The 24171-nt window shown below is 46.0% G+C and overlaps 1 protein-coding gene across 3 annotated transcripts in view; it reads right to left on the bottom strand.

The window, feature by feature from the left end:
- LOC137332586 (regulator of G-protein signaling 14-like) overlaps positions 1 to 22770 on the bottom strand; it is a 67344-nt gene extending 44574 nt beyond the window's left edge. For 2 of the 3 annotated variants that reach the window (XM_067996519.1, XM_067996521.1), the window contains exon 1: positions 1688 to 1773. In XM_067996519.1, the coding sequence (XP_067852620.1) occupies positions 1688 to 1769 (82 nt within the window). In that variant the 5' untranslated portion in view covers positions 1770 to 1773. Of the gene's footprint in view, positions 1 to 1687; positions 1774 to 8366; positions 8389 to 22643 lie in introns of those variants that run through there. The other variant, XM_067996522.1, reaches the window with a different exon arrangement.
- Positions 22771 to 24171: the final 1401 nt, after the last annotated feature.

Raw genomic sequence — 24171 nt, 5'->3', positions numbered from 1 at the left:
CGGGTGCAGAAGAGATTAACCAGAATGATTCCAGGGATGAGGGACTTCAGTTACGTGGATAGACTGGAGAAGCTGGGGTTGTTTTCCTTAGAGCAGAGAAGGTTGAGAGGAGATTTGATTGAGGTGTACAAAATCATGAAGGGTCTGGACAGAGTAGATAGAGAGAAACTGTTCCCATTGGCAGATGGGTCGAGAACCAGAGGACACAGTTTTAAGATGATTGGCAAAAGAACCAAACACAACATGAGAAAAGCTTTTTTACACAGCGAGTGGTTAGGATCTGGAATACACAGCCCAAGGGGGTGCTGGAGGCTGATTCAATCATGACTTTCAAAAGGGAACTGGATAAGTACTTGAAGGGAACAAATTTGCAGGGTCATGGGGATAGGGCGGGGGAGTGGGACTAGCTGGACTGGTCTTGCAGAGAGCCGGCATGGACTCGATGGGCTGAATGGCCTCCTTCCATGCTATAACCATTTTATGATTCTATTATATAAAAGTAAGGACAGGACGTATGACTTTAAAATGGAGACGGAGTTACAGCTGCACATCCTGGTCCAATTATCCCTTGCTACTAACCCCGCTTCACCTGGTTTTGATGCCCAATGTGCAATGTTACGGGCTAGCAACTAGTCAGTTCTTGGATTTTGCATTGAATGCAAGCAACATGAGTGCCAAAGAAAGAAAAAAGAAAGGCTTACTGATCCCAAGTAAAGCTATCAGGAAAGCTGAACCCCCTACAATCTGGAAGAAGACAATTAAGAGGAGACCTCACTCTGGTGTATGAAATTGTAAGTGGTCTGGATAAATATTAATTTAAAGCAAGACATAAATCTAAATGAGTTAAAATTAAATGTAAAAAACAAACTTTACTCAAAAGAGTAATAAGCGTTTAAAACCAATCTGCCAGGTCGGGTATTTACAATGAACAGTGCCGAGTGAGGCTACACCAGGGCTTGTAACCGGCTAGGGGCCTTTTATACTGGGTGTCCACAATCACTGCCTGCATCAGACCCAAGTGATGCCAGATGTATAATCTCATCCTCAATGGAACCGTTTTTACTTCACCTCTAAACAGATTTTGTTATCAGGATAAAACGTCTTCGATGCAGTGGCAGCTGGTGACCCTTTTGACAGGTGAGGCATGCCTAACCAAGCCCGCTCAGTAACTGTGGCAACGAGCAGGCGCCATAGTCCAGAACGCAAGCTGGTAATCTGCCCTCCATTTTCGGGTAGTTTTCTTGATGGAACGCCAAAAAATAAATGAACCGATTCCACCAGGAGATACCTGACCATCACAAGGAGGAATCTATTTCTAGAAGCGATAGCAATGACTTCCTTCAGGCCAGCTGACCCTTTAAGAAGCTGCTATTGTTCGAATCCTTCAGTAGCAACTGTTTCCCACCCACCCCTCCATCAATGGTGTGCTTCCAAGTGCAGGCAGGAGTACCGTTGGCCAATCCCAAACAAATTCACGGGGTCAATAGTAGGTCAAGTCAGGTGGACATGAAGACCACCCACAGACCACCCAATTTGACGCCAGTGACCCCCCTCCCTCACTCCCCCACTAAGTCTCAACTCTCGGTCCCATTATTTTCCTTTGGGTTTGAGGGTGAAAAAATGACACCCCTTGGCCCATCAATTCTCCCCCAAAACCCCAGTAACCACACATCAAACTGGCACTCACCAGAGCTTCGGAAACTGTATCGGCCTTTAAAGAATCCCAAACGTCTTAAATTAAACATGTTAATCTCAGCACACGCCAACATGATCACCGAGGGCTCTTCAGAATCCCAACTGCTCCTTCCTCCTTTTCCCCACACAATTCACAGGAAGTGACACCCTAGTTCCTTAACAAGTTGTGCTCAGCTAGTCTCACTTTTCATTAACTGTTTCACCAGCACTAACACGCTCTCGTGATACCTTTATATTACAAGTGGCAGCCTGCCAGTCAACAGAGTCCAATCAAGCCGTTCCCGTCCTGCACGGATCATTGGCGAGGCCGCATTTGGGACACTGGGGTAAATTCACCGCTCCCTTGCTCCCTGTGGGGAGTCGCGCTCAAACGAAGGTGGATTGGAGATAGTTCTACAACACCCATTCTCCGTCCCATGCTCCCTTTTTCCATAAACTTGAGCTCATCCAAAACTCTGCTGCCCGTATCCTAACTCACACCAAGCCCCGTTCACCCATCACCCCTGTGCTCGCTGACCTGCAATGGCTCCCGGTCCGGCAACATCTTAATTTTAAAATTCTCATCATGTTCAATTCCCTCCGTGGCCTCGCCCCTCCCTATCACTGTAACCTCCTCCAGTCCTACAACCCTCCGAGATCTCTGCGCTCCTCCAAATCTGGCCTCTTGCTCATTCCCGATTTTCATCATTCCACTACTGGCGGCCGTGCCTTCAGCTGCCTAGGCTCTAAGCTCTGGAATTCCTTCCCTAAACCTCTCTACCTCTCTCTCCTCTTTTAAGTTGCTCCTTAAAACCTACCTCTTTGACCAAGCTTTTGGTCACCTGTCCTGATATCTCATTTTGTGGCTCAGTGTCAAATTTTGTCTAATAAGGCTCATGTGGAGCACCTTGGGATGGTTTTACTACGTTAAGGAAGCTACTTAAATGCAAGTTGTTGTTGTTGGCTCTCCCTCGGCAACAGGGAACTGGTGAATTTTCCTCGTGGAAATTGAGCAACGTGTCGAATAGGGTAGTGAAGGAAATTGTTCAAGTGAGCGATCGATTCAATCCTTCCAGCCATGAGTTTTAAATTGTCAGGAGGGTAGGCCCCTCTGCTGACACTGCCTCACAGCTGCTGGCCCCAGCTCTGCTGCTGCAGAGGGTTGAGGCCTGTAGCAGCCATTTCCCACCCATGCCAGGGTTCCCTGGAACTGGCGCGGACACTGCCAGGAATCTGCCTGAAACATGCAAGTTAATCTAATCTAGGTCAATTAGGCAGGCGGAAGATCCAACCTGCGACAGAGAAACTGCTGTTGGGGACAATCTAGGCTGTAGGAACGGGAATAGCAAACCCGGCCTATCGAGTCTGATCTGCCATTTTGTTAGCCATTGAATCATAGAATCATACACCAATAGAAGGAGGCCATTTGGCCCACCATGCCTGTCCTGGCTCTTTGAAGGGACTATCCAATTAGTCCCACTACTCCTACTGTTTCCCCACAGCCCTACAAATGTTTTCCTTTTCAAGTATTCATCCAGTTCCCTTTTGAAGGTTATTATTGAACCTGCCTTCACCACTCTTTCAGGCAGTGCATTCCAGATCATAACAACTCGCTGGTTGTTTTGCCGATTACCTTAAATCCGTGAACCTCCCCTTAACCTTCTCTGCTCTAAGGAGAACATTCCCAGCTTCTCTAGTCTCTCCACGTAACTGGTCCCTCATCCCTGGTGCCATTCTGGGAAATCTCCTCTATCTTTTTAATCTTTTCTCCAAATCCCTTACTTCCAAGTTTCTCCCTTTTAAACCTCTCAATTGGCATTACATATATGGCCTTCTCTGACAGCGACTCCCCCCCCCATTCTATGCCCTGTATATTCAATGCAGACTACAGTTCTAAATGTGAGGTGGGTATTGCAAGCCGCTGTGACCATACACCCTGGTTTCCCTGGCGGGAAATCTGGGGGTAATTTTAACCTAACACTTCTGGTGGGAACGGTAGACGGGAGGGTGGGGGCAATGTGTTTGAATTGGACGCTCGTTTTACAGGTGTAAAACGGGATATTCAATCTGAACCCGCCTCATTCCCACCCGGTGGGTTCGGTTAAAATGTCCCCCTCCGTCTTGTTCACTGGTCTCCAATCGGTATCTGTTCTCAAGCCCCATTCCAGAGACTTGACCATGCAATCCAGGCTGACGCTCCCAGTGGAGTACTGAGGGAGTGCTGCACTGTCGCAGATGCCATCTTTAAGTGGGGCATTAAGGTGGAGGCCAAATCTACCCGTCCCGAAGGACACTAAATATCCCACGCCACTATTCGAAGAGAGGGAGTTCTCCCAGTGTCCCAGTCATCAATCCTCCCTCAACCATCGTCACTAAAAGTAGATTAACTGGTTATTCATTTCAGTGCTGTTTATGGGATATTGATGTGAGCTAACAACAGCCACTTCAAAGTAATTCATTGTATTGAAGCACTTTGAGACGTTTCTGACAGTTCTGATATGGCACAGTGTAAATGGCGGTCTTTAATTCTCTCTCGTTCGAGCACTGTTCACTTGGACCGTGAAGCTGATGCATTTACGTTGCCACTTGTACAAGTTTGCAAAATGTTTGCGACTGTATGTACAAATTGTCAATCATCACTGACCTAATGTACCAATAAATCAACCCCCCCCCTGCCAATTCAACCCCCCTCCCTTCTTCTCACCAGGAATCCTGATTGATCACCCCCTCCCTAGACCAGTCTTGTCCAATACGTTAGCCACTAGCCACAAGTGGCTAATTGGGAATCCAGATGTGGCTAACTGCACGTCTGATTAGTAAATAAAACATGAGTAACAGACAGGTGTTGGGCCTGTGATCTCAATACTCACATTCGCATGGCGTGTGCATGTGAACTTTAACCTTCTTGTGCATTTATTAGTAAAATAGTACGATGAAAAACAGAGTGTGTGAGTGTTTATTTGATTGTTGTGACTGCTTTACTTCCTTGGTTACTAAATGGTGGTAGATGTTAATTAAGTAAATATAGATGTGTTGTACATTTACCTGTATAGTGTGAGTATATGTAAGGTTTTTTCCACTAAAATTAGTGCATGTGATTAAAACAGTGTCATCATAGCCAGACCAGTGGCTAGTCAGCAATTCCTATTGGACGACACTGTCCTAGACCAGGACACTAAGGCCAATTAACTCGACTCAAAATGCTTGTTTCTTTTTGGAAATTGAATCTAGGAAGTAGTCCTGTGAATGTCGTGGGGCTTCTATAGTAACTGAGATTGTCTAACCTACTTCCTCCCAAACTCGTGTCTGAGCCACACCTAAAACACCCTGAACCACCACAGAAATTTTAGACAAACACGGTTACACAGACCTGCTCTAGTTTCACTATCCTCTAACCAACGCCTACTTTAAATACTGGGGATGGTAGCATAGTGCTTATGAAACTAGGCTAGTAGTCCTAACTCTATGAGTTCAAATCCCACTGTAGCAGTTTGAGCTTTTGAATTCAGTTTAAAACAAAAATCTGGAAATAAAAAGCTAGCATTAGTAAAAGTGACCATGAAGTTCACTAATGTCCTTCAGGGAAGGAAGCCTGCTGTCCTTACCTGGTCTGGCCTAGATGTGATTCCAGTCCCACATCAACATGGTTGACTCTTAAGTGGCCTATCTTGCCTAGCAAGACACCTCACCTAGCATTATCATAGGCAACTGGGGATGGACAATAAAATGCCAGCCTAGCCAATGACAGCACATCCAGAGAATAAATATTGAAGAAATAGGAGACTTCATCACATAATGTGTTCTGTTCATTCCTCATGTGTTCCTTGAGCCCAGTTCTTTTAAAATATAATCATGTCATCTGTCTGATCCTGAATCGGATGGTTTGGGTTTGAGGGTGGCCGGGCCAGGTCACTGGGAGGATTGAATACCGGGGAGGGGGGGTCGCAATGAAGGTTCCGTGCCTGCTCTCCTCCCCTCCTCTCCTTTCCTCTCCCTTCAGCTCCAAATGCAAAGCAGAGCTGGTGCACACTTGCCTGTGGCGACAATGCTAAGAAATTGGGCTGTGGGAATGTAGAGCTGTGGCTCCTTCCACCCTGGGGTGGGAGGGAGGGAAGTTGGATTTACAAGGGGAAACCCAGAAGCTGGGGGGGGGAGAGAGAGAGAGAGAGGCCAAAGGTGAAGTGCTGTTGTATCCTGATCTGTTCTTCAGATACTGTTTATCATTCAGTACATTGAAGTCAATGAAAAGTAAAATCAGGCTGGGTGTAAAGTGAACGACCGATCTGATCCCGTCACTCCCATGCCGGGCGGATTATACTAAAATGACCCCACTCTGTACCACATACGGTTGTGTTCGAAGTCCCTCTTACCTGGTGCTGAATGTGGGTATTCACAGTGTGCTCCTGACCCCCATTTCACACGTGCACATACCCTGATTTCAAATAGCCTTCCCCCTTGTGGTTTGTGAGCCGAGTGACAGGCAGCCATCCTCCCCACCGCACTCCGCACCTCAAAACACCAACTAATACTTAGTCACAACTACCGAAGCCTCAGGCATACTTATCGATAACAAGGTTTTGTCAAAATTTTCAAAACTAAATATTTTGCATTGTGATTTAACCCGAAGAGCGCTGGTAGGTTCAGGGTGGCAGTCCAGTGACTGTACTGAGAAAGCTGCACTGACGGAGGTGCCAAGTTTCAGATGAGATGTTAATGCGAGGCCCTGTCTGCCCCCTCAGGTGAACATAAAAGATCCCATGGCACTATTTGATAAAGAGCAGGGGTGTTCTCCTGGTGTCTGGCCAATATTTATCCTTCAACCAACATCGCTAAAACAGGTTATCTAGTCATTGATGTTTGTGGGATCTTGCTGTGTGCAAATTAGCTGCAACATTTCCTACATGACAACAGTGACTACATTCAAAAGTACTTTGTTGTTTGTAAAGTGCTTTGGGATGTCCTGAAGTCGTGAAAGGCGCTATATAAATGTAAGTTCTTTCTTTCTTTCAATCAACAAAACACTGTCTTGCCCAGTGAGTAGATCCTTACACATCACCCAATCTATCCAGGACTGCCCCGCATTATCCTTGGTGACTCCCAATTGGTATTGTTCCATTTTCCTGTCCGGAGCAGTCGGGAAAAGTTCTCCTGACACATTGGGAATTGGGAGCGCGCCAAGGTGATTCAAGAACCTCCCAATGACATCTGAAGTACATGAACTGACCCTGCCCTGGACTGTCGGACGATGAGAGATTCCTGTAACAAGGGATCCCTAGCCCAAGTTCCGTTTCTTCAGACAATTCTGTAGGAACGTTAAAGTTATTTGATGTAACTGATAGTCATTTGCAACCACGCTTTAAATAAACCTGGATGCTGCAGTGAGAAAGAATGAAAGAACTTGCATTTATATTGTGTCTTTCACAACCTCAGGACGTCCCAAAGGGCTTCACAGCCAATGAAGTACATTTTGAAGTGTAGTCACTGTTGTAATGTAGGAAACGCGGCAGCCAATTTGTGCACAGCAAGGTCCCACAAACAGCAGGGAGATAATGACCAGATAATCTGTTTTAGCGATGTTGGTTGAGAGTTGAGGGTTGAGCCAGGACACCGGGGAGAACTCCCCTCTTCTTCGAAATAGTGCCATGGGATCATTTACATCCACCTGAGAGGGAGGGCGGGGCCTTGGTTTAACATCTCATCCAAAAGACGGCACCTCTGTCAGTGCAGCACTCCCTCAATACTGCACTGTAGTGTCAGCCTAGATTATGTACTCAAATCTCTGGAGTGGGGCCCGTAGGAACTCAGCTCCATCTACTGGGCGTTCTAGCACGGCAATCATGCAGTCGTCATGTACCAAGATCTATCATGGATTCCCTTAAATTAAGTACACCTTACATGACATCCAAGAGGAACCTGGCTTCCCTGTACTGGTCAGTGTGGTGATAAGAAATACAGATCTAGTTCAGTCTGTGTTTACAGAGAAACTATTTCCCCTGGTGGGTGGAATTGAGAACAAGAGGACATAATCTTAAGATTAGGGCTAGGCCATTTAGGAGTGAAATCAGGAGTCACTTTTTCCACACAAAGGCTTGTGGAGATCAGGAACTCGCTCTCCCAAAAGGCTGTGGATGCTTGGGGGTCAATTGAAATTTTCAAGGCTGAGATCGATAGGGTTTTTGTTGGGTATGGGTATCAAGGGATATGGAGCAAAGGCACCCAAATGGGGTCGAGGTACAGATCAGCTGTAATCTAATTGAATGGTGGAACAGGCTCGAGGGGCCGAATGGCCTACTCCTGTTCCTATGTTAACTGATGCCAGCTAAAAGAGTAGTAGGCTGTTACTATTGGCCTCAGTGCCCCTGGACTGGGAGAGGAAAAATAAAAATCAGCTCCTCATCTGCAGATAAATCTCCTGTCTGCGCTCGTCCTACCTGAAGGAACGCGGTTCAGGAGACTTGCCTGTCACACTGGGAGCTGGCACAGGGGATTCAGGATCCCTTCAGACAGATCCAGGCACTTGTAGGGTGTAATATAAAAGGTCATTCGCCACATCACTATATTTTACCTGAACCAGAACAGGTGGACATGCTTCTAACAGTTTTTCCCCTTTAAATCCCAATGCCCCGACACCCAAGTTTCTCAATCCTACCACAAGTGTCGTCCATTGCTTGTCTCCGTACAAGTATACTAACCTCCGTCTGATATCGCCATGGCCTAAAAAAGAATGTAGAAAGAGATGAGAGATTTGATTTACAGTCTTGAAACAGATTAAAATGCAGTTTTACTTTACAATATTCATGTGTGTCCAAGGACTTGGTAATGCTCACACTGTCGATCACAACTGCTTCCCCCACCCCAATCCCTAAGTACCAGTTATAAATACCAGCACTAATCCCCCGCGTGTAGTAATACAAAGTCTAAAATGCTAATTGTTTCTGTCACAAGCCATATAAATATAGTTAATGTCAGGGGGAGTGCCAATGGGTCTGATGGTGTTATCTCATTTTCCTTTTCTTAAGGTGAAAGGCCACCTATTTCCACCTCAGTCACATTGCTTACCTCCACTGCTGTCTCAGCATATCTATTGCTAAATCTCTCATCCATGCCATTGTCATCCAGTATTGGATGCGACAAAATTTCCCCCAGTTAAATATTGGGAAGACCAAAGCCATTGGGATCGATATTAACCCCCCCTTCCACGATGGCCGGGAGAGGGTCGGGGGTTAAAAATTAAAAATCGCGAGACCCGAACTCCAACCTGCCGCATACAGGTTTTAGTGGGGCTGGTTGAGGGATAAATGTTGACCAGGACACCAGGAGAACTCCTCTGCTCTTCTTCGATATAGTGCAATGGGATGTTATACATCCATCTGAACAGGCAGATGGGGCTTTCGTTCAACATCTCATCCGAAAGACGGCACCTCCGACAGTGCAGCACTCCCTCAGTACCGCGCTGGAGAGTCAGCCTAGATTATGTGCTCGAGTCGCTGGAATGGGGCTTGAACCCACGACCTTCTGACTCAGAGGCGATGGTGCTACTGAGCCAAGAAGCCCACACCAAGCTACATTTCATTTTTGTCACACTATCAATGTTGGATGTTAAACAATGTTTGCCAGCTCCAGACCAGTGTAATGCCACGAGTTCACGGGACTAATTTTGACTGTTTCAAGCTGCATCATGTTGACAGATTTCATAGCACTCCAGAGTTCTCCTAGTGTCCTGGCCAACATTCCTCTCTCTCAATCATCATCACTAAAAACAGACTGACTGGTCATTTATCTCATTACTGTTTGTGGAACCTTGCTGTGTACAAATTGTCTATTGCATTGGCCTACAAAATAGTGAATTCACTTCAGAAGTAATTCACTAGCTGTAAAGTGCTTTGGGGTGTTCTGGGGATGCAAGTTCTTTTATAATCGCCTTGATTACGTGGCTATAACACAAAGGTTACAGCTGTTTAGAGGATAGTTCCGCTGAATCATACGAGCTTTTGGCCAGGACTGAGGTGCATGGGCACCATGGGAAAGTGGCTGGTTTAATCAACTGATCACATATAGAGATTCAACTAGATTCTGTATTATGGGCTGGATGCCTCGAGTCATAGGAGGGTCATTTAGCCCTAACCCGCCCAGTGGGAAACTGACGTGGTCAGATCGCAGGCCCCTTTTACAGCCTGTCTGATTTTACGCTCTGCTGACTTCAACAGAAAGTGAAATCAGGAGTCGTGTTAAGCCACAAGGCAGCTCCTACTTGAGTCAAAGTATTGTTTTACATTGTAAATCACGGGACTTCCCCGCAGATGCGGACACGGAAATCCAAACCTTCATTCATCCTTTCTGCAAAGCGCTAACGACTCGGGGAAAGGCAGCTGCCCTTCGACACGCTGGCACAGTGCCAGTTGATGACTTTACTGTGGCGATTATGCTCATTGCTGCGAGCGGAGACGAGGGTCCCGATTTCGACAGAGTGGTAGCCAAGCGGTGGAGCCTCGGGAAATTGCGGCAAAACACTTACCGCCCCGTTCCTGCCGTCAATCTGACCACCGGCAGTCCGTTACAACCTTCACATGGGCGGCCCAGGCATCTGCCTCTTTAAGGCGCGAGACTACTTTCGGATGAGACGTCAAATGGAGGCCCTGTCTGCCCTCTCATTTAGACGTAAAAGATCCCAAGGGCCACTATTTCAACGAAGAGCGGGGGAGTTCTCCCCGATGTCCTGGCCAAACATTTATCCCTCATAGGGTTGCCAGCCCTCCAGGATTGACCTGGAGTCTCCAGGAATTAAAGATTAATCTCCAGGACACTGCTGAGAGCAGCATGAGAGAAATGTCAAAGGGGATATTAACAGATCAATGCTTATTGCATTTGTTTGGCATTCCTTTGTCTACTATTTTAAACGGGTTACTTGCTCCACTAAAATGGTGGACAAAGGAATACCATACAAATGTGATAAGTATTTATCAGTTAATATTACTGACATTCCTTTCTCGGCTTTGATCACCAACTTAATTAAGAGCCTAACTTTCCTACACTTAGACTATCTCCCAAGGTTGAGAGAATAACCAATGAACTTGTTTTGGAATTCCGTTCGGCCTGAAACTGACTCCTAAGTCCAGCTACACAGCAGCGGCCTGCCCTCAGATCTTCCTTCCCTGACTATCTCCTTTCCACATCTGAGTCAGAAGGTTGTGGGTTCAAGCCCCACTCCAGAGACTTGAGCACATAATCCAAGCTGTTACTCCAATGCAGTACTGAGGGAGTGCTGCACTGCCGGAGGTGCCATCTTCAGTTGAGATGTTAAACCGAGGCCCCTTCTATCCTATCAGGTGGATGGCACTATTCCGAAGAGGAGCAGGGGAGTTCTCCCCGGTGTCGTGGCCAATATTTAGCCCTCAATCAACATCACTGATGAGATTATCTGCTCATTTATTTGTTGGAATTTGCTGTGTTTAATCGGTTGCGGTGTTTTTCTACATTAACAACAATGACTACATTTCAAAAGTATTTTGGCTGTAAAGCGCTTTGGGACAAGTTCTTTCTTCTATTCTTTACACATCAGATCAATTTGGTCAGAGAACTTAGTCAAGTGCAGTATTTTTAAGATTACTCATTATGCTATTAACTATTTGTTTGCTGCTCATATCTGAATTTTTTAATTCTACTATAGCACAGTCAAAACGTGAGGTATTCTCAAAATATGCTCAGAAAATTTTGTAGCTGAGAAAAGATATCATATCTGATCATTGAAAAGTCACTATAGCTCATAGATGAAGCTGTTCAGGCTGCCTCGGAGTCTGTAATACTGCATCCACTCCAACACAGTGAGCAGCATTGCTGATAACTACCCACCCCACACAAACACTCACACGCACAGACACACACATACATTCACAAAAACACACACACGCACAGACACACACACACAAAGACAGAAGCACTCACACGTGTACAGACACACAAAAACACACACCCGCACGCACGTATACACACACAGACACGCACACACACAGACATACGCACACAAAAACAAAACCAGAATTAGTTTCCGATTTATCTAGAATGTGGGGTCATAACAGTAGCCAGAAGTTAAACCCTCAATCAGTCAGAAATGCAGAAATTTCCCAAAGTGCAAAACAGAGACACAGAGTAGAACCCTGTGCTAAAAGGTCAGACGTCCCCACTCACCCACACAGATTACAATGACCGTGAGATACACGCTATCTTGAGCATCACTTTGTTGTGATGGAAATTTTTTAGATTTGGGTTTCCCCTCTGTACAATGAACATGGATGGTCCTTTCCCACACTCAACACAAAACAAGAAAAGCAGCGGGAGTGTGGTGTTTATTTTGAGTTTGATGATTCCTATTTTTGGTGACACACTGTACGCATTTCCAGCCTGAGCAGAAAACAATTACCTCACTGGAATTTACAACAGCACCTAGTTGAGCTAGGAAATGGACCCATTTCTCTAGCCTACCATATCACACTATAAACTTGGCTTATTTTGATCAGTCTGCCCAAAAACTGATTAATGCTTCATGTCTGGGGGAGGCTCCACTAGCACTTCTCATGTTCCTGGACAGGAAACTCGTAGGAGATTTACCAGAATGGTACCAGAGATGAGGGACTTCAGTTATGTGGAGAGACTGGAGAAGCTGGGGTTGTTCTCCTTAAAGCAGAGAAGGTTAAGGGGAGATTTAATAGAGGTGTTCAAAATTATGAAGGGTTTTGATGGAGTAAATATGGAGGAACTTTCCACTGACAGGAGGGTCGGTAACCAGAGGACACAGATTTAAGATAGTTGGCAATAGGACCAGGGGGGAGATGAGGACTGTTTTTTTTTACGCAGCGAGTTGTTCTGATCTGGAATTCGCTGCCTGAAAGGGTGGAAGAAGAAGATTCAATAGTAATTCTCAAAAAGGAATTGGATAAATACTTGAAAAGGAAAGAATTGCATGGCAATGGGGAACGAGCGGGGGAGTGGGACTAATTGGAGAGCTCTTTCAAAGAGCCAGCACAGGCACGATGGGCTGATGAGTCGCCTTCTGTGCTGTAAGATTCTATAATCTATCTGCATCCTGCCCTACAGCCCAAAACAGAACTGCTCTCCCTGCAGTCCCCCGTCTTTCGTAACCTCATATTGCCTGTGCAGTGAACCTCTTTGAAAAAGCCTGACAGCCAATCCCGCGGACTTACCCACGAGGCGAGCAGCCTCCAGGTCACGTGACTTTGTGCCGCTGGCCACCGACTTCCTGCCCGGAATAACCAACAGCATTTAAATGAGGCCCCAGAGTTAAAATACCCCAGGCCTCTTTTTTTTTCCCCCTCGAGCGGATGAGTTTTGATTTGAAATCAAATCTCACCTGCCGAAAACTGGCTCCAGGTTAAAAATGTCTGACGTGCTGTTCCTCCTCATTGTGTCTAAATCAAGACTCAGTACATTATCTCTTACTTGAACTGACTAAGGAAATTGTAAACAATTTTACAACACCAAGTTATAGTCCAACAATTTTATTTTTATTTTTATTGTTGGACTTTAACTTGGTGTTGTAAAATTGTTTACAATTGTCAACCCCAGTCCATCACCGGCATCTCCACATCATGACTAAGGAAACACAACTGTGGTACTCCACAATCTTTACTTCCTCATATAAGCTGCAATCTCTTTAAACACAAGCTTGGTGTCACTAAACCATTACTTCCTGAGTAACCTCAGCACTGTCCAACTCCTCTCAACCTTGGTGGTGTCCTGAAATATGGGCCTCAGCCTTTCACCTAAGTATGTATGTACGTGTGTGTCTTTACTTGTGTTGCCTATCCTTTATGTCACACTTCCTGTGTCACACTTCTTTGTCACATTTAATTACAGGTAATCTTATTCCAGACAAATTTCTTACAACAATCGTACTGAGAAACTCCTCCACCAACATAGGGGGCGCTAAATTGGGCCATGCATTGCCTGTTGTTTCGGCGCTACACGGCCTCTCCGATATCCAAGATGGCATCTTGGAAGTGCACGCACGTTTCCAACGTGACGTGCTCCGGGACGCCATCTTGGTATAGGAATTAGCGCAGGCGCAGATAATGAATTCTGGAATCGTGTAAAGTAAGGAGAAAATGGCTTCAATCAGTGTGCAACGCTGATTTAAAGTGATAGGCACCATTTTGGGGCTTAACGCTCAACTCAACGCACAGTCTTTACCCCGACCATCTGAACGTGTCTTAGATCACCTGGAGGACCCCCCACCAGCGATATTTGAAGGGACCATGCAGGATTTACAGGTTAGTGGTTGGATTATTGCTTCTGGCTGCCGAGACATTTGTAACTGTTTTTGGAGGTCTCCTAGACTTGAATACTAGGACGCGGGGACATAGCCTAACATTTAGAGCCAGAACGTGCAGGAGTGAAATTAGGAAATGCTTCTGCGTGCAAAGGGTGGGAGACGTTTGGAACGCTCTTCTGCAGACAGCTAGCTCACTTGTGAATGTTAAATCTGAGATTGATAGATTTCTGTGAACCAAGGGTATTAAGGGATATGGGGCTAAGACGGGTATATGGAGTTAGGTCACAGGTCCACCATGATCTCCTTGAATGGCTCGAGGGGCTAAATGCCACGGCCATTTGTTGCCTCCTGATATGCGCCACCTTCTCCTGCACGAAAGCGGGACGTGTGTCTAGGTGATATACCTGTAATGGTTGAATAGCTGTCAGTGTGTGTGGCCTGTGAGTTGTGGGTGGGCGGCTTGCAACTGTGGTAATGTGTAAGGGTGAGAAGAAGCATCTGATTGGAAGAGTTGAGTACTGATGGAAAGAGTTTGTTGGTATGTGGGTGATGGGGGTGTAGTGCATGATGCAGTGGTAGGAGACACCACTTGACAGTTGACCTCACTCACCTTGACCATTCATGTCAAAGCATTAAACTTCTTCCTGCACTGCATCCATGTTCATGATGCTGTGCGCCTGGCGTTGACTTCGTCCCCCGCTGCCTCCCACTGCCTTTAGATATATGTCTGGAGGGCCTCTTGCCCACCTCCCCCCCCACCAACTCTGTGGATATAGGATGTCCCTCCTTCTGTCCACCTCTTGCACCAGGGTCTCTATTGCATCAGCAGAGAACCTTGGTGCACGCACTCTCGCAGGCCTGGTACAAACTCAGATCGGCAGATTGGTGAGGTCTGGTGTGCAGATTGGAGGATGTGGGATTTAGTAGGGTGCAACCTTTATTCAATGTTTTAACATAACTCATCAGTGTGTAAACATAGGGATGGGACCTGCATCTGTGTTTTACGTGTGCGATGTCTGATCTCCGTTCAGACTCTGTGTAAACAGTAGACTGTTGTTTTCGGCAATTAACAGGTACCAGCTACATTTAACAGATTTCTAAGAAACATCCTCCCTTTAAGAGATTCAGCTGCCCCTGTTGGTGGAAAGTGCAAATTGCATTGATTCCATGTGCAAGGCCCAGAAAGGAACGCTGATTGCAGGTGAGTCCTCGGGTGGGCCAAAGCTTACGTCCTGCCTGTGCGGAGGTCATTGGGCACGGGGTAATAGCACATCATGCTACCTACGCCCAAAAATGGCCCCTAACCAATTTTCCCCCCAGAATTCCTTGTTAACATATCTGGGGATTAAAGTGTTAAATTATGAGGACAGGTTGCATAACTTTGGTTTGTTTTCGTTTGAGTTTAGAAGGTTGAGGGCTAATCACATTGAGGTCTTTAAAACGATAAAGGGATTGATGGGCTAGATACCGAAAGATGATTTCCTTTGGTGTGGGAATCCAGAGGAAGGGATACAAGTTTAAAATTAGAGCTAGGTCATTTTGGGGTGAAATCAGGAAGCACTTTTTCACAAAGAGAGTAGTGGAAATCTGGGGCGCTCTCCCTCAAAAGGCTATTGAGGCTTGGTCACTTGAAATGTTCAAAACTGAGTAGGATAGGTTTTTGTCGGGTAAGGATATCAAGGGATATGGAGCCAAGGCAGATAAGTGGAGTTGAGGTACAGATCAGCCATGATCTAATTGAATTGCAGAACAGGCTCGAGGGTTTGAATGGCCCACTCCTGTTCCTGTGTTATAATGTATTTACACTGTATATATATATAGGTGAAGGGAGGGAGGGGCCATTCAGCCCATCTGGCCCATCAAAGGACAAATGCCCTCTCCCCCCCACCCCCATCACAGCATCTAACTGTCCCTTGAGTGATTTCTGAGCAATGGGGGAAGCAGAATCCAAAATAACTTTTAAAAGGGCAGTGGATAAATAATTGAAAAAGAAAATGTAAAAGGAGTATGAAGAAAGACAGGAGAATGGGACTCAGGCACAGGCTGAATGAACTCCTTCAATGCTGTAAAATTGTAACATTCTAAAACAACAGTTGCTACACTTAGAATCATAGAAAGGTTATAGCACAGAAGGAAGCCATTCGACCCATCGAGTCCACGCTGGCTCTCTGCAAGAGCAATCCAGCTATTCCCACTTCCCCCGCCCTATCCCCGTAGCCCTGCAAATTTTTTGCTTTCAAATACTTATCCAGTTCCCTTTTGAAGGCCATGATTGAATCTGCCTCCACCACCCCCTCGGACAGTGCATTCCAGATCCTAACCACTCGTTGTGTAAAAATTTTTTCCTCATGTCACCTTTGGCTCTTTTGCCAAACACCTTAAATCTATGCCCTCTGGTTCTTGACCCTTCTGCCAATGGGAACAGTTTCTCTCTGTCTAGTCTGTCTAGACCCTTCATGATTTTGAATACCTCTATCAAATCTCCTCGCAACCGTCTCTGTACCAAGGAGAACAACCCCAGCTTCTCCAGTCTATCCACGTAACTAAAGTCCCTCATCCCTGGAATCATTCTAGTAAATCTCTTCTGCACCTTCTCTACGGCCTTCCTAAAGTGCAGTGCCCAGAACTGGACACAATGGGGGAAAAATTCGATAAGGGTCCGTTTTGGGCGGTGCCCCATGCCCAATGGATCCTGGGCTGGTAAGACGCAAGTTTGGACCCACAGGAGCACTTACCTGCAATCAGCATTCCTTTCCAGGCCTTGCACGTGGAATCAATGCAATTTGCACTTTCCACCACCAAAGGGAGCTCAATCTCTTAAAGGGAGGATGTTTCTTGGAAATCTCTTAAAGGTAGCTGGTACCTGTTATTTGCTGAAAATAACAGTCTACTGCCTGCATGGAGTCTGAACAGAGATCAGATATCGCACACGTAAAACACAGATGCAGATCCCATCCCTATGTTTACACACTGATGAGTTATGTTAAAAAATTGAATAAAGGTTGTGCACTACTAAATCCCACATCCCCCAATCTGCACACCAGACCTCATCAATCTGCCGATCTGAGTTTGTACCAGACTTGCGAGAGTGCGTGCACCAAGATTCTCTGCTATGCACTAGAGACCTTGGGTGCAAGAGGTGGACAGAGGAGGGACATCCTATATCCTCGAGGGGGGGGGGGGGGGCAAGAAGCCCTCCAGGTATATACTCAAAAAGCAGTGGGAGGCAGCTGGGGATGAAGTCAATGCCAGGCGCACAGCATCATGAACATGAATGTAGTGCAGGAAGAAGTTCAATGCTTTGACATGAGTGGTCAAGGTGACTGAGGTCAACTGTCAAGTGATGTCTCCTACCAACTGCATCATGCACTACACCCCCATCCCCCACATACCAACAAACTCTTTCCATCAGTACTCAACTCTTCCCATCAAATGCTTCCTCCCGCCCTTACACATTACTACTGTTGCAAGCTGCCCATCCACAACTCACAGGCCACACACACTGGCAGCTGTTCAACCATGACAGGCACATCACCAGGCACACATCCCGCTTTCTTGCAAGAGAAGGTGGCGCATATCAAGAGGCAACAAGTGGCCATGGCATTTAGCCCCTCGAGCCTGTTCCACCATTCAATGAGATCATGGTGGACCTGTGACCTAACTCCATATACCCGATTTAGCCCCATATCCCCTAAAAGGAATGCATGCATTCCCTAAAATCGAGGTGGTGTTGGGTCAGAGGAAATTGGCAAAATGTAAATCAAGTTACTAGCTGTGTATTTTGATTTGTTCCATAGGTTGTTACATAAGGTTAAATCTCATGGGATCCAAGGTGAGGTAGCCAATTGGATACAAAATTGGCTTGACGACAGAAGACAGAGGGTGGTTGTCGAGGGTTGTTTTTCAAACTGGATGCCTGTGTCCAGCGGTGTGCCTCAGGGATCGGTGCTGGGTCCGCTGTTATTTGTTATTTATATTAATGATTTGGATGAGAATTTAGGAGGTATGGTTAGTAAGTTTGCAGATGACACCAAGATTGGTGGCATTGTGGACAGTGAAGAAGGTTATCTAGGATTGCAACGGGATCTTGATAAATTGGGCCAGTGGGCCGATGAATGGCAGATGGAGTTTAATTTAGATAAATGTGAGGTGATGCATTTTGGTAGATCGAATCGGGCCAGGACCTACTCCGTTAATGGTAGGGCGTTGGGGAGAGTTATAGAACAAAGAGATCTAGGAGTTCAGATTCATAGCTCCTTGAAAGTGGAGTCACAGGTGGATAGGGTGGTGAAGAAGGCATTCAGCATGCTTGGTTTCATTGGTCAGAACATTGAATGCAGGAGTTGGGATGTCTTGTTGAAGTTGTACAGGGCATTGGTGAGGCCACACTTGGAGTACTGTGTACAGTTCTGGTCACCCTATTGTAGAAAGGATATTATTAAACTAGAAAGAGTGCAGAAAAGATTTACTAGGATGCTACCGGGACTTGATGGTTTGACTTATAGGGAGAGGTTAGACAGACTGGGACTTTATTCCCTGGAGAGTAGGAGGTTAAGGGGTGATCTTATAGAAGTCTATAAAATAATGAGGGGCATAGATAAGGTCGATAGTCAAAATCTTTTCCCAAAGGTAGGGGAGTCTATAACGAGGGGGCACAGATTTAAGGTGAGAGGGGAGAGATACAAAAGGATCCAGAGGGGCAATTTTTTCACTCAAAGGGTGGTGAGTGTCTGGAACGAGCTGCCAGAGGCAGTAGTAGTGGCGGGTACAATTTTGTCTTTTAAAAAGCATTTGGACAGTTACATGGGGAAGATGGGTATCGAGGGATATGGGCCAAGTGCAGGCAATTGGGACTAGCTTAGTGGTATAAACTGGGCGACATGGACATGTTGGGCCGAAGGGCCTGTTTCCATGTTGTAACTTCTATGATTCTATGATTCTATGATTCTATAATATCCTTGGTTCACAGAAAACTATCAATCTCAGATTTAACATTCACAAGTGAGCTAGCATCAACTGCCGTCTGTAGAAGAGCGTTCCAAACGTCTCCCACTCTTTGTGTGTAGAAGCATTTCCTAACTTCACTCCTGCACGTCCTGGCTCAAAATGTTAGGCTATGTCCCCGCGTCCTAGTATTGACGTCTAGGAGACCTCCAAAAACAGTTACAAATGTCTCGGCAGCCAGAAGCAATAATCCAGCTACTAACCTGCATGGTCCCTTTAAATAGTGCTGGTGGGGAGTCCTCCAAGCACTCTAAGACACGTTCAGATGGTTGGGGTTAAGACTGTGCGTTGAGTTGAGCATTAAGTCCCAAAATGGTGTCTATCACTTTAAATCAGCATTGCACACTGATTGAAGCCATTTTCTCCCTACTCTACATGATTCCAGCGTTCGTCATCTGTGCCTGTGCAAACTCCTATACCAAGATGGCGTCTGGCGCACGTCACGCGGGTAACATGCATGCGCATCCAAGACGCCATCTTGGATGTCGGAGAGGCCGTGTAGCGCGGAAACAAAATGCGGTATACGGCCCAATTTAGCGCCCAATACTCCAGTTGTTGCCGAACCAGTTTTTTATAAAGGTTCACCATGACTTCCATACTTTTGTACTCTATGCCTTTATTTGTAAAGCCAGGAATCCCATATGCTTTTTTAACTGCTTTCTCAACCTGCCCTGCCACCTTCAACGATTTGTGCACATATACCCCCAGATCTCTCTGATCCTGTACCCCTTTTAGAGTTGTGCCCTCTAGTTTATATTGCCTCTCCTAGTTCTTCCTACCAAAATATATCACTTCGCATTTTTCTACATTAAATTTCATCTGCCACATGTCTGCCCATGCCATCAACCTGTCTATATCCTCTTGACGTCTATCACTATCCTCCTCACTGTTTACTACCCTTCCAAGTTTTGTGTCATCTGCAAATTTTGAAACTGTGCCCTGAACACCCAAGTCCAAGCCTTTAATATATATCAAGAAAAGCAGTGGTCCTCGCACTGACCCCTGGGGAATACCACTGTACAACTTGCTCCAGTCCGAAAAACAACCGTTCACCACTACTCTCTGTTTCCTTTCACTTAGCTAATTCTGTATCCATGTTGCTCCTGCCCCCTTTATTCCATGGGCCGCAATCTTGATGATAAGCCTACCCTGCGGCACTTTATCAAACGCCTTTATACACCACATCAACTGCATTACCGTCATCTACCCTCTCTGTTACCTCATCAAAAAACTACATCAGGCTAGTTAAACACGATTTGCTTTTAACAAATCCGTGCTGACTTTCCCTAATCAATCCACACTCGTCCAAGTGACTGTTAATTCTGTCCCAGATTATCGTTTCTAAAAGTTTCCCCACCACTGAGGTTAAACTGACTGGCCTGTAGTTGATGGGTTTATCTTTACACCCTTGTTTGAACCTCCGCAATTTCCACCCTTACTTCCATCAGCAACCTAGAATGCATCCCATCTGGACAGGGTAACTCGTCTACTTTCTAGTACCTCTTCTTTATCAATTTTTAGCCTATCCAGTATCTCAACTATATCTTCCTTTACTGAGACTCTGGCAGCATCTTCTTCCTTGGTAAAGACAGATACAAAGTACTCTTTTATTACCTTGGCCATCTCCTCTGCCTCCATGAGTAGATCTCCTTTATGGTCCCTAATCGGCCCCACCCCTCCTCTTACTACCCATTTACTGTTTACATGCCTGTAGAAGACTTTTGGATTCCTTTTTATGTTGGCCGCCAATCTATTCTCATACTCTCTCTTTATACCCCTCTTATTTCCTTTTTCACTTCCCCTCTGAACTTTCTATATTCTGCCTGGTTCTCATTTGTGTTATCAACCTGACACTTTAAACATAATTCATTGCCTGTGAAGCACTTTGGGACATCCTGAGGATATGGAAGGCGCTATATTTAAAAAAAAACTCATTCAGGATGTGGGCGTCACTGGCAAGGCTGGCATTTATTGCCCATCCCTAGCTGCCCTGAGAAGCAGGTGGTAGGCTTTCTTCTTGAACCACTGATAGCGGTTTGATACAACTGAGGGACTTGCTAAGCCACTTCAGAGGGCAGTTAAGAGTCAACCACATTGGTGTGTGACTGGAGTCACAGAAAGGCCAGACTGGGTAAGGACGGCAGGTTTCCTCCCCTAAAGGACATTAGTGAACCAATTGCGTTTTTACGACAATCCGACAGCTCCATGGTCACTTTAACTCATACCAGCTTTTTATTTCCAGATTCAAATTCTCAAACTGCCATGGTGGGATTTGAACTCACGTTCTCTGGATTATTAGTCTACTCTAGCGTACCATGTAAACACAGGTTCTTTCATGCTTTCTTGCTTGCTTTCTCCCCTAAGCAAGTTGAGGTTGTGAAAGATGCTTTATAAATTCAATTTCTTTCTTTCTTTCCCTGAATGGCTGAAGAATCCAAGTGTTTCTAGCCTTTTCCCGCAAGCCCATTACCTGACAATAAAAGTTGAACTGGAGCTGATCGCAGCGCCTTCTCGCACTTAGTCACACAACCCTGTCACTAGCAATCAACATGCTCTGAGACTTTCATTCAGAAGCTTCAACCGCATCCTGTTTAAAGGTTTAAGCTGCCGTACGGGCGGCTGACAGCCCCTTGATGCACTTACACGCTCGATGCCCCACCTCTTGGATGGGCTTTGGTCACGTCACATGCCTCAGTGCCATTTGAAAACCGTAATCTCCCGGCAAACACACAGGAACAAAACAGAACTTCTAACAGGGTCAATAAACTTGTAACGAGGAATGAAGATGTAAAAAAAAACTAGTGCAGCTCATGGGGCAAGTATGTCTGCCAGATGCACAGATATTAGTGCAGTGAGCTGGTATTGCAGAAGTGCTTCCTAATGTGATTCTGCAATAATAATATGACACCACGCCCCACAAGTAGGAGAAAGTGTGCCTCAGGCCTCCAACCCCCACACCAAGGGGCAGACATCTATCAATCCTTATGGAGATGTCGCACAAAGGTGAGCTGTTTCTCAAGAAGGAAACAACAGGGGATCAAGTGTCAACTTGAGGTGGTCTCAATTACCTTGTGTTTTTAGAATGGTCTTGGGGCAATTTCAATGGTAATGGACAAAGAATTGGGTTGATGCGATGGAGCATTTAATGTTCTCGGCGATTTTCTCCCTAAAATGACCAGTCGGAGGAATTTCCCCCTCACGTTGGTTGGAATCATGCCGTGCGATATTAATGCTGGTTCACACCTTGGCTGAAGCATTGGTCAGAGGAATTTTCTAGGGACGTGTAAGGGTGCCCATTACTAATATCACACCGCAAAATTACACCCCTTAGTCTCGAGATCTGTGGCGATCGTGTTCGTGGAGTCAAGTAAATCTATCCACCTCCTCCCAGAATAAACCTGTTCAATTATAGAAAGCTTTGCTCAGTCAACACAGATGCATTTTCATTTAAGCGGGTTTATCAACACTATTACAGATAGTACCAACTTCAGTGTCCGATTTAACACAAGAAAATAAAATTATCACCCAAGCAGATTTAAGCGGAACACAGATAAAGATCAGTGCGAGGTGTACTCGTTCTGTTAAATATGAGCATGAGAGAACATCTAGCTCAGCAAACGCACACACTTCAAATACAAAAACACACTTCAAGCCATCCAACATGTCGAACGCCACTCACCATCCTTCCATTGACGGCAAGCTTTGTTTTCCCTGCCATGTCTTTCATCTAGAACATTTGATAATTTCAACAGAGGCTTACTGGAAAGAGAGAGGCAGTCCTACAACCAGTAGAGTTCTCTTAACGATCCCTTCGTACCCAGAGTACAGCTGTCACCCTTCCTCAGGAAGGGCTGTCATAGCAACAGACCACAGGAGGAAGTGGTGATCTCACTCCAATGAGCCACCCTTACTTCATTTTACTCTAAATAGGATGGATGCTTACACTGCCTCAACGGTTGTGGTACTCTGCCTGATTAATATAGAAAAAAAAAACTTCTCATGGGATACTTGGAGACTTAGGCCCTGATTTTACCGGGGTGGGGGGGGGGGTTACGGTGCACGCAAGCCCCGGAGCAAGCAGCAAATCCGGGGAGTTCGTCAACGTGGAGGCCTGGCCGATCTTAACGGCCGGGACTTACTTGAATACATTTCTTTGACTCCCGCCCGGACCCAGCCAGATCCACTACCTGGCTGGCAGGTGGGAACAGGAATTCAGTTGTAGGAGGACACGGCCAGGGACCTGTGGGAACGATCCCCGGCAGTCAGTTGGGGGGGAGCTGGGTGGCGGTGCGCTGAAGGGAATTGGGGAGAGGGTGAGGGAGGCCCAAGGTTTCCTTGTGAAGCCCTGAGGAGATCGCCTTCTCCTCCAGGCCCACAAGGAAGCCTGAAAGAACATTCTTCACACGTGCCTCTTCTGGACCATGAACTCCCTCACAACAGGTCCGGTCTGAAGGGGAAGCCATCACTGCTCCCCAGCTCAGGCCTCCGATTAATATTGCAGTCATCGGGACCTGATCTGCATATTTAAAGAGGTCCTCGCTGCCTCCCTGCGGGTGTCCCGCTTGCCTGCTCAAAAGAGCAGGTTAACATCGGGACACAGCCGTGGGTTCAGAGGGGGTCAAGTGACTGGCCTTATTTTAACCTGTTCAGGTAGACAGTAAAGATCCTATGGCACTACTCTAAGAACAGGGGCGGTTTCTCGGTGTCCTGGCCAATATTCCTCCTTCACCTAACACCTCTAAAAACAGATTAACTAGGCATTCATCTCATTGCAAGGCTTGTAAGACCTGGCTGTGCACAAAATGGCTGCTTTGTTTGCTTACATAACAGCCACTGCACTTCAAAGTAACTCAGTGTACTCCTGGCATCAAGTGGACCAGGTGAAGGGTCAAGACTCACGGTGCAGAACAACACCATGGTTGAAGAGAGTCGGAGAGAAGGCAGAAGGCAAGGTAAAGCAGGAAGTAGTGGTTTGGTGATGCCAAGTGCGGTTTCTTTTTGAAAGTTAGTGGGTTGTAAGAGGGAAAGAAGACTGAGAGAGGGAAGGAGTGCCACAGTTCTGAGGTCTATTTCAATTTTACCATAACTTATGTAAGCGCACCCTCAGGATGAGCTGTAGCTCATTATGAAGCTCTTTATCACAGCAAAAAGAATCATGGCATTCTTTAAAAAATTGTGGATGATGCTAGCAAGGCCACAGTTATTAC

The sequence above is a fragment of the Heptranchias perlo genome, chromosome 14 (assembly GCF_035084215.1).
Source record: "Heptranchias perlo isolate sHepPer1 chromosome 14, sHepPer1.hap1, whole genome shotgun sequence".
Classification (NCBI taxonomy): Eukaryota; Metazoa; Chordata; class Chondrichthyes; order Hexanchiformes; family Hexanchidae; genus Heptranchias; species Heptranchias perlo.
Note: the sequence above shows the minus strand (reverse complement) of the source record. Positions and strands in the feature narration are given on the sequence as shown.